At 38.2% G+C, this 11,640-nt stretch overlaps 1 protein-coding gene across 1 annotated transcript; it reads left to right on the forward strand.

Moving 5' to 3' along the window:
- The first annotated feature begins 6,246 nt into the window (after window positions 1-6,246).
- LOC105060039 (small ribosomal subunit protein uS9c) lies at window positions 6,247-11,574 on the forward strand. The gene is made up of 3 exons (XM_010943620.4): window positions 6,247-6,684; window positions 10,449-10,738; window positions 11,335-11,574. The coding sequence occupies exons 1-2, from the start codon at window positions 6,304-6,306 to the stop codon at window positions 10,734-10,736; spliced, it is 669 nt and encodes a 222-aa protein (XP_010941922.1). The 5' UTR covers window positions 6,247-6,303; the 3' UTR covers window positions 10,737-10,738; window positions 11,335-11,574.
- The last annotated feature ends 66 nt before the right edge of the window (window positions 11,575-11,640 follow it).

Below are 11,640 nucleotides of genomic sequence, written 5' to 3' on the forward strand. Positions count from 1 at the left end.
TAACTCATCTAACCTTTATCTTTTTGGTGCAAGACTCCCACTATAAGCGGCATGAGCATAGATCCTCTTTGTTTGATGAGTTGGTATCATCTACAGTCAGTCAACCTATAATCATGTTGATGATTTTGGTAGGTCAGTTGTCGAGTAGGAGTTTAGTGCAGGCTGCCACGATCAGGGGCCTCCTTATCCTACGGGCAACAGAAGTAAGCACTAAGGAAGTTATGCTTGATGAGAGCTTTAATTTTTTTTCTTTAGCTGGTAATAATTGTTGCTGTCATGCAGATAGTCATGGTGAAATTCGTAGTATTTTTTGAATTTTTATAAGCACTTGATTTCATCTTTCTCGACCATTTGATGATCTTCTGATTTTTGATCTCCATCACGATTTGTCCTCAAGAAGTGTTAAGAGGTGTATATCTCTCAAACCTTAGAGAACTTTGAGATTGTCAAGAGCTTTTCTCATTTCATCTGGACTTCTTGAGAGGCATGTCCAAGTCATCCCTAGCCCTTTTATTTTTATATTTATTACTAGCCTTTTCCTTCTTCTTCACGATGGCCTCCTTGGTATTGACGCACCTGCTTGCCTAGTCCAGAGCTCTATGTAGCCCTCAGGGAGCCTTTTTTCTAAGGTGAAGAAGGAGCTACACAACTTCAACCTTCTTTATAAGGCTACCATCGTGATCGAGTGGTTCAGGTTGTGAATCTCCAAAGTAGTTATGTTGAAGTAGTTGATGTAATCTTATTCAAGGGATTCATCATCTCTCTTTTTGATGGTGAAAAGGGTGTCATATGCCCTCTTTTGCCTCTTACTGCTCTTGATATAAGCAGCAAAAATATGGTCAAACTCGTCGAAAGAGTGGATGGAACTTGGCTGAAGCTTGACATACCACATTTGGGCAACCTTCCAAGAGTGGCTAAGAAGACCCTAAACATCACTGAATCGGTGGCCCTTGCAGTAGATGAGAGCATTGTATCTCTTTAGTGGTCATAAAGATCAATGGTACCATTGTAGATCTCGAGTTGTAGTATCTTGAAACTATGAGGAATGGATTCGTCTATAATCTCCATCAGGAATGGGGGTTGGGTGGAGAACTCGAGGTTATTCCCCAAGGTTGGCTAGTGCTTCCACAGGGCCTTGAGATATTGATCGGCCTCTTAAAGCTTTTGATCGAGATCATCCTATCTTATGGAAGCCTTCTCGGATCAGTGAGAAAAAGATCCATCAATAGTCAAGTTCTACGAATAGGAAGAAGAAGAAGAATGTAGTGTCCCTACATCTCTAGGACTTCATGGGTGAGAGTGATGGCTACAAGATGCCCTCTTTGGGTTTGGTGATCGAGGATGGTGGCATTAGGAAGCTCGCTTCGAACTCTGACTGAATGACCGATGTTTGTGGGGAACTTTCCTTAGGATTGGGGGATGAGAATCATAGCTTCGCTTTGAGCTCCATGAAGGAGGAAGATCCAGATATGCTAAGGCTAGCTAACACCCAGCATTCGGATCTGTTGATGTTGTGAGGCCATCTGCTGTAGGTTCTGCACTACTGTAGTTAGTATCTAGACCTAGAAAAGTTGAAACTACTTGGTGGCGATCATTGGAGCAATCTACACCTTCGTGGGTTGTAGAGTCCTCTAAGAGCTCTAATAAAATCGTTAGACTTTATAGGCACATTGGGATAAGTGGCGAATGGTGCCATTTGAGCCTTCTTGGATCTCAGTGGATTGGAGTGGATAGATGGTCAAAACCTTAGATCTAGGATCAAGGATCCTTCCTCTAGCTCCAATTATGTTGCCATCGAAGTTGGTATGGCTCAGTTTGATGGGTTGGAGGATGAGTTGGAGGGTTGGAGGAGGCGATCGAGGGACCCATGCAGCTGGCCGGAGATCTCCAAGTAGTTGTTAGTGGTCAGATTTTTACTCTAATACTTGGATCGATCTTGAAATACTACAAATATAGGAGGCCTACTTCCTGGGGGTTTCCCAATGGGGGACCCTTCAAGACCTAAGTCAAACTACCTTAGTGGCATGAAGGAGGTTCTAATTGGGAGAAGACAAAGAGAGAAAGAGTGAGAAGCTATAAAGCTGGAGTGAAGGAGAACATGAGTCTGTATGCCATGAGGTAAAGAGAGAGTCTATACTTTGTTGAGACTTAGAAGGATTTAAACTTAGTGGGATATCTAGAAGAAAAGAGTTTATTTCACTTGGCTTAGCTTAGACTCAATAGTTTTATCTAGAAAATCCCCAGGGAGTGGTTGATATAAATGAGGGTTGGAGCCTATCGCAATGGGATCTTGGGACATACAATGTAGGCCATTGAGGCTAATCGCTTACATGTCTAGAAGATATAATGCGATATAGTGAGATTTGGATCTCATGGTTAGATAGGGCATTTTGCCATTATGAGCTAGCAATTGCTGATTGGAGGAAAATTTAGACATTTTCGTACATATTTGCTATGGCCACATGGTGGGAATTGATTGATCGAGGCAAAGGGTTTCATGATCGATTTATTTTAGACTGATTGATTGACAATACCATGTTAGCTGAGTCGAATGCAAGGTATATCAAAACCTATCTACTAAACTCATATTGTATATGCATGTTAGTCAGCTATCTGCCCCATCACCATCCTTAAATATTATAGTATATATTATTTTGATTTGTGGGCCCCTAATAGATTTTTTTGGTATAACTTATTTTTGGTACATGACCCCTAATAGAGTTTGATTATGTTAACTCATATAGATTTGTGCAACTTAAATAATGACCATTCCCATTAATTAATAATTATCCTATTACAATTATAGCTAAAATTAAAAATATAATTTTATTATCTTTCATTGTACTAAAAAATAATTTATAAAATTTAATTTTTGATTCTACTTTATTAATGCACTTTATCTTTTAAAAAAAATTATTTTGTTCTATGAATAATAGTTTGAGTTAGAAATATCATTATTTATGGGTTATTTTCTGTTAGTTTCTATTTTAAGGCTAATAGTGCCATTACAAATCTAATGTTTTAATTTCAAAAATCTACCTCAAGGCTAAATTAAGCAAGCAACAATACTTATCTCTACTAAAATAATAAATCATAGATATACAATGAACCCATTGCTTGGGTGCACATTGTTGTTATTCTTAAAGGTATCTAGTTGAATTAGTTAAATCTGAACTATAAGGATAAGAAAAAGGTATATAATCTTTTTATTTTTTTAAAAAAAAATTATAATCAAACTCCTAAATAAATAATACTTTTGTATTTAGACTATTTATAAAAATGTGGTGTTGAATAGAGAGGATTTATTTTAGATGTAAAAGATATTATTTTTGGATATTAATCTAAAAAAAAATTTGATAGAGATTGAAAATAATTCATAGGCTGAGATATTTATGTGATTCCTTCCTTATATATGTATGTATATATGTATCTATGTATGTATGTATGTATGTATGTATGTATTTATGTATGTATGTATGTTTCCTCTACAAAAATGATGTATAAAAATCTCCTTTAACATTTACTTGAAATCCATTCTATTTCACAAAAACCATAATCATGATGATCCAAGAGGAGCCTTAGACTTGATGTAGCCCACTTTGGCCATCACGAGTAAAAACTAGATAGGATCTAGGAGCAAGATTTGTCATATCAGGAAACCTAATTGCATATTAAACTTCAGGAAGCAATAACTTAGTTATACGATGTTCAATTAAAATGGTTATTTTTTTAACTAGATATCTTTTTGAGATCCACCACCTTGGACCAGTCACTAAAGAACTAACATGGACCAACATTCCATCATTTGGGTCTCGAAACAAACTGCACAGATCAAATTTTTTTTTCTGGACTTTGATCAGAAGTTATCTTCTAATTCATGAAAAATTAAGCAGAGTTATAGAAAGCAAAGTTAATTTTTAATATTTTTTAAGAATTTTTATTTTTTTCTTTTTATAGGGACCTATCCTATTAAACTAAAAAAAGGAGTTCAACTCAAATTATTCAATGATAGACATTTTTTTAGAAGATAAATAGAAGAATCTAATTCAAATTGTGTAAGATGGATCTCACTATCATAAATAGAGGTTATATATCTTAATTTTTGAATGTGAAGAATCAATGAAAGAAACAAAGACTTAGGCCCCCTTGGCACCCAGGTCCAACCTCCTCATTGCTGCTCTACTGCTCATACTACCACAACAAAGTCCCATATGTTTGAGAAAAAACCCCAATTATGACTTAAGAAGCCTTCCAATCTCTCTCAAGTTCTCTCCTTCCGCATAGATCTCCAAAAAGAGAATGAAATGCAAAGAAAAAGAAGTGAAAAGGACTCCAATCTCCCTTAAGCTCTTTCCTTCACCATGGATCTCTAAAGAAGGAATGAAATGCAAAGAAAAAGAAGTGAAGAGGAAAAAATGATCAATCTTTATGAGAAAAAGGTCTTACCTTTTAATTCTTTTTATTTTTTCTTTATTTTTGTTGATTTTTCCTATGATTTGCCTCGATTTTTTCTCTAATTTTTATATCCTCAGAAGTCTTAATCGGTGGATGGTGGTCAGATAGAGAAGCTTAGACAAGGGCTAGGGTTTGCACTTCATAAAGAATTAGTACATAGAATAGAGACTTCAATACACCTACAGAAGGATTGCCTTCTGCCTTCTTGGTTTTGGATTTTGGTGGCCCATGCTAGGGATGCTGAAGGGTGCACCGCTGTTTGTAGTGTTTATAGGAGAGATTGACTGGCTTGACCAATGAACCATCCATTTCTAGCTTTCATGCATTGGTTGAAGTGAAGTGTTATTTTGTATTATTGCCGAATTAGCACTTAGGTCAAACAATCCCGATTCTGCACTATATTTTTTATACCTAGTATCCTTTCTACCATATGTCAACACCTAAAAATTTACATGCAAAATAAATTAGGTATGGAGATTTGTACACACGATACTAAAGTAAAGATGAACAGTATGTAGATTATCATGGAAACCTCGTGTTTGATCTTTACTCATTAGTTTTTAAAATCCTATTGGTTGGGTAGCCTAAACTTGAATGTGCCCATTTATTGACTAAATCAGTCCAATTATTCTCTTTGGGTAAAAGGGTTAATGTGATTTTGGCTGTCCCAACCCATTTTATTCTAGTGATAAAAAATTTGTAGATACTCAAGGATCTTAGAGCATTAAAATATAGCATACTAAATATTGCGGTAAAAATCTGTCTCGGACTGAAGATGTTGGAGTGAGGCATCTTCCAATGGTAACGACGATGATAGAACCTGCAAAATAAATTTCGAATCAGAGATAGCTCCGATGAAGATCCTTCGATGCTCAAGTCAGATTTCTGCAATAGCTAGAAAAGGACGAGCACTTATGAGAGAGAGGTTGCGTATCTTTTTTGGGATCCTTGGATTATTTTTTTTATAGGTGAGGTTGGAGCATGAGAAGGATAGAGGTCGTGAAAGACCTTTTTGCCCCTTATTATATCATTGAAAATCATATCGGATCTTTTGACTTTCTTGGATTTGATGGGTGTTATTAACTTATCTAACAGGTAGCCAGCTATTTTTTATTAATGACTTAAGATTACAATTAGAGGTTCTGAGATTGACGTGACTTTAGCTGGTGCACAACTAGTCGCTGGGGTGATATGGTCTCAACATGGAGTGACGTGACTTGATGGAACTATAGAATGGCATGATCTCGATATGGAGTAAGTGACACATTTCTCTTAGAATATGGCAGCCATCAATAGTTAGAGTGCAGCCTTTAGATCGGTAGGGTTGGAATCTTTCTTGGGTTAGTGTCTGGTGTCTGAGTGTCGCCTTGATGCCAGCAATTAATGACCATCGATCAAAGCAAGCATTGACAGCCAAATCCAGATGAGTGGCCGAAGTTAAGATTGGTAGCTATCACGGACCTCTTTTGGTCTGTCTTCAGTATGGCTAATATATCAAACACCCCCCCCCCCCCCCCCCCCCCACCTCTCCTTAAACACTAATTATGATAATTTTAAATTATCAGAATCAAATTATCTCAAGGTAAAGATCATAAATAATGTGAGATCATCTTAATGTTCCTATTGGGTTCACCAAATGCCATAAATGAGTTCTTTCTCTAATTTTAGTTCCATCCACCATCCGTATCACGCAATGAACGTCCAAACGTGGGATGGTATGCACGCGGCCCCTCGTTTCCACTACGCATTTTCAATCCGTTTCCCAAGTTATGGGTGGCTTCTAACGCCCGCTTAAGGCCTATCCTCACTGTCCTTCGAAGCCAGAGAAGAGAGAAGAAAAGGTCTCCAATGGCGATCTCTCTCTCCTCTCTTACCTCCTCCTTCTCCTCTCTCTCCTTCTCCTCCCAAATCTCCTCAAAGCCACAAACTCTTTACCTCCCTCGGATTTGGCCTCCCCCCAAGGCCGCGCCCCTCCGGAGGAATCCTTCCTCCGCGATCGTCGCCTCGTCCTCCTCTTCCACTGCAGTCGCTGCTGTGGCCGGCGGCGTGTTCGCCCCCACGACGGCGGACCTGGAGGGGATTAGCTTGGAGAAGTATGTGAAATCGAGGCTTCCAGGCGGGTTCGCTGCCCAGAAGATCATCGGGACCGGCCGGAGGAAATGCGCTATAGCTCGCGTTGTACTCCAAGAAGGGACCGGAAAGTTCATCATCAACTACCGGGACGCCAAGGTCGGGAAACCTTTTCTCAGTGCTCTCAAAATTATATATTTAGGTTATTTTTCCAGCTGTGATTGTTTGCTGAAATTAGGGTTCTTTTTTCTTCTCTTTTTTGCTTCCTTGAATTTGTCTTCTCTGTTTTTCTTTTGAGAAAAAGTAACTTATTTCTGATTTATAGCTTTTGATTTTGTAAGGAAGTCTTAGGTGGCTCACTTTTGCTGAAATTAGGATTCTTTCGTTTCCTCCAATCTTTTATGTGTTGGAAAGAATTCTGCTTCTTTCCATGATGCCGTTATGAGAAAGAAGAAATTTTTGGCAGGATAACAACTCTAGATTGGATAAAAAATTCTTGCATCATTCTTATAAGCGTCTCTCGTTTGCCAAAGTTGGGAATCTTTTGTTGCCTATTTCTTGTTCATTTTTGAAAGATTCGTGCTTTTGTATACTGCCATTATGAAAAAACAAGCAATTTTTGGACGGTTCAATACATCTACATGGGGAACTGCTTGTCATTGTTTCAACTTGTTCCCCGATCCTGGAGTTGTTACGTTATTGCCAGTAACGAAAATTTAGCATTTATAGACCTTATTACAATTTTTTGGTAGGCAAACCTCAGTGGAAATCTGGGACAAGGAGGAGATTTTGATGAACAATCTGACAATTTTCTTGATAATTGCCAAACCGAAAGAAATAAATCTTAGTAAAATTTCCCTCTGATTATGACCAGATTGTCGAGCTTCCTTAATGCTAGGGCAGCTTTGAGCCCCGTTGCCTAACTAAATTTAACAGAGTTCTATTTATGTCAGCATTTGATCAATGTCACATCGCAAACAGGTTGGTCCCCCTGAAAATTTGAATTGCCCCAAACTGTTAACTGGGTAAATTGGATTGGAATCTAAATCTGGACAAGCAGATCTTATCTGGGTAAATTGGATTGGAATCTGGACTAGCATCATCCATTATGTGAAAATTGATTCTTAAAAGAATCTGACTCTGATTTGTTTATGCATCTGAAGGGTCAATATTAGATGTAATGAATCTAACCTAAGCAGACTTGACCCAAAACACGAATTGATATGTGTATGCTTTTTTACAGTTAATCCAGTATTTTGTTATTGCTGGATAGTAGCATTCTAATGCTTAATGATTCTAATGAAACTAGGACAATGTTGCTCTTTTAGTCTTATGAACTTACAATATTTTTGTGATTTAGAAGCATGATATGATCTGACATATGCATTTTGCTTTTCATTATAAGCAGACAAAAGTGATATATAAGGTTTAAACAATTAAGCTAATTTCACTTGACATATAGGATTATGCTGCATTCATTATAAAATTGTGAATCTTCTTGCATACTTACCACAAGGGGAACAAAATTCTTAAGAGGCGTGAGGTGAGAGCTACCACTAGTCAAATTTATTGTACACATGATCTTAGCTGGACTTCAGTCTGAACAATGCAATGTAATGTATTTACCTGACCCGACCCAATGATTTTAGATTTCACAAAAAACTTATAGCCGCAAGCTGGTCTAACTAATTTTCAAGTGGGTCTACTTGGACATTAACTTTGGTGGAGATTTTGTTACTTGGGTCTAGTGAATGTCTAACCCAACTGGATCTATCCGAGCCTGCATTGAGTGAGTTCCTTGTCATGGTCATTGATAGGCATTGTGAATACGTTAAAGTTAACTTATGATGCATACTTACAAAACTACTTTGAGGTTGCCCAACAATTTGGTTACACAAGCAATCACCGTTATTTGGTAGAGCAATGATCGGTGGCCAACCATAAAATGTAAATAAATGAAGATAACTTATCTAATCAGCTTGGCATGTCTATTTTGCCCTTGTCATTCATGCCTTGTTCTCAGGTTGGCATCTTTGTTCTTTTTCTTTTCTTTGGGGTTGGGGGCGGAAAGGTGATTTTTGGAGTCCTGTGACTGGATTAGTCCATGGTTGGCCAGAGTGCCTGACCTATTATATTGATTATGACTTTTTTGAAAGGGATTCTAAAGAGATGAGATCTTTTCCATGCTAGAATCTATGATAAGGTGGGTAAACAAATTTTGCTGAAGCTTTTGAGAGATCCCTAGTATTTTGCTCTCCTGTTGGAATTGCTTTATTGGTTGCCTCGCTCAAATAGTTGAATTGCTAAGGACTTGGTTGGGAAATTTGGTCCATTTAATGGCATGGAACTTCTCAGAAGCATATGACTATTCCTCAGTTTATTGAATAGCTTCTTGAAAGTGAGAAAGAAATCATTAGGACCAAGGTTTTCCAAATAGCTATCAGGCATTGCACTGGTTGGTAACCAGTTTGGCATTGCATTCATATGTACTGCATTGACCAATCTGTACAGAAACTCGGAGGAGAGAGAGGAAGAGGGGGGCAGAGAGAGTGGGAGGGGGAGAGGGAGAGAAATAGGTGAATGGGAGAAAGAAAGGAGAGAGACGGAGAGAGGGATACATACCAGTCCATCATCATCATCATTGTCGTTGCTGGTGGTGTGGTGTCAATGAAACTCTAGCCCTAGCAAGAAAGCCAAGCAAGAAAGAGAGAAGCGGAGGGCTTTCTGGAATAGAGAGGGCAAGAAAGAAAGAGGAGAGAGAGAGGGAGAGGCAGAGAGAGAGAGAGACAATGAAGAAATCGAGAGAGAGAGAGAGAGAGAGAGAGAGAGAGAGAGAGGTACAAGTAACCAGTCCCTCATCACTGTTGTTGTTACTGTTGGCAGCAGCAGTGATGACGAAACCCTAGCCCAGGTGAGAGAGGTGATAGGATACCGGAGGGTTATATAAAGCCTGAACACAAACCAAATCACAAGCATGTTCTGTTCTGATAACTGATTGATTTCTGACCATTTGTCTGTTGTTGATGATGACCATTGAGTCCAAGCCTTTCTATACACACCACCTAGAAAATATGGTCTACTTATATAACTGATCTTTATCAAAGGAGTTGCCTTCTCCTAATGGAGTTGCTAGACAGATTGTTCAATTTTATAATGCTCCTGTGTAGAATAGACTCCGTACTTTGAACTCTTGGCCATTTATATCTAGTTCTGAAGAGATAATGGAATATAATCTATTCTAAAGGAGGTCTGAAGATATCCCAGGTATTTATTAGGTTTTCAAACAAGTCTCAGTTTTTTGTCCCTTGTTAAAATAGGTGGTAAATGTACTTTATTTGTTGAACATATATGCTTAGGCGGAGTGTCTGTTTCTTATTGTAGTAAGGCTTTGCTGCTGCTTTTAAGCGTGTGCATGTGTGCATGCTTGTCTATATGTTTGCATGTATGGTGGCAGGCTGTCTGTTCAGTACAAGTAGTTGGAGACAATGAAACTCATAGCTTTCTATGTTGGGTAACAAGCACAGGCAGAATGGTTTTATGTCTTTGACAACTCTGTTACTATTTAGTTTCTTCCATTTCAGCTCTCTGCACCACTATTTATTAACTTCACTATGGTGTCAAATATGATTTGCAATTTCTTTATTTGCACTTCTAATTAAAAAAATATTAATCGAAAGAAAAACAATGGGCTTACATTCACTTGCCGGGATATCATCGCAACTGTCAATCTTAGTCAAGGCATTTGATGTTCTTGAAGCATCATTTCATTGTACTGATTGGTTGCTAAACTAGCAACTCTAATCTATTTCATATGCATGCTGATATTTTCTAGTTTCTACTTTTAAAGTATCTTACAAAGTGTTGCAGGAGTCTGTTGTCACGTAGGCTTCTAGATTTACTGATTATGGGGATTCAATTCACAGGAATATCTCCAAGGAAATCCTTTATGGCTGCAATATATCAGAACTCCCTTAGTGACTTTAGGGTATGAGAGCAACTATGATGTTTTTGTTAAAGCTCATGGAGGTGGGCTCTCAGGTCAGGCACAGGCAATTTCTCTTGGTATCGCACGTGCTTTGCTTAAGGTCAGCGAGAACCATAGGGCTCCTTTGAGGAAAGAAGGTCTTCTGACTAGAGATTCTCGAGTTGTAGAAAGAAAGAAAGTTGGTCTCAAGAAGGCACGCAAAGCCCCTCAATACTCAAAGCGTTAAAGGTAGAACTTAGAGCAAATACCTTCTGTTCCATCTGTTCTTTCAATGGTATTTTGGTACATATCAACATATCTCTGTTTGCAGATTGTGTGATCAGCTGATCTTTTCTTGATGGCCATGGCCAGCTTTTCTTCTGTTCTACCCTTATTTTATCAGTTCCAAGAAACTGATAAAATATGGGTAGAGAAAGAGAGATGGTTGTGCAAAATTTGACAACAAGATCCTGTTTTAGTTTCACCTTATTTCTGCTCCACATTCTATGAGGTGACTGATTTGTCCAGTTTTTACCTCTGCAATCTATGAGGCCACCAATCTGCCTACTTGTACCATGTTTCTATTCTGCATTCTATGAGCATACCAATCTGTTTTCATTAAGGAAAGTCTGAACTTGATGTTAACAAGCATTCGGCTACATTTGTCTCAAATGTTTGGGACAGTTACTTTCCCGTATGGTGAATGCGGAGTTGTATTTGGAAAGGGGAATAGCTTTTTAGTGTAGTTGCTCAAGCGGTTGCTCTGACTGGTTATAGTTCTTTTCTGCAATTATTGGAGATTCAGATAAATCATAAGTCTCGCTGTTATTGTTACCTCTGCGCAGGTTCTGTAAGGAACTCTTGCAAGCTGAGTTTGTTTACTTGAGACAAGCAAGACCCCTCTTCAGGCTGACTGTTTGCTGGAGGATTGGATGCATCGGGTTTTTTTATTCCATGTCTCTCCAATGTACAGTTGTTGAACGTCTATTGTTGTCTGCTTATTTTTTGGAACTACATTTTGCTACCTGGACTGCCAGTTGCATTCAGATGGTTCAAATTAAAGTAAATTGTGTTATCTTGTGGAATGCTATTCTTTATTTTCCTTTCTATTAGAATCTGTATGTTGACCAAAGTAAGATATATCTTCTGTC

The sequence above is a fragment of the Elaeis guineensis genome, chromosome 6 (assembly GCF_000442705.2).
Source record: "Elaeis guineensis isolate ETL-2024a chromosome 6, EG11, whole genome shotgun sequence".
Classification (NCBI taxonomy): Eukaryota; Viridiplantae; Streptophyta; class Magnoliopsida; order Arecales; family Arecaceae; genus Elaeis; species Elaeis guineensis.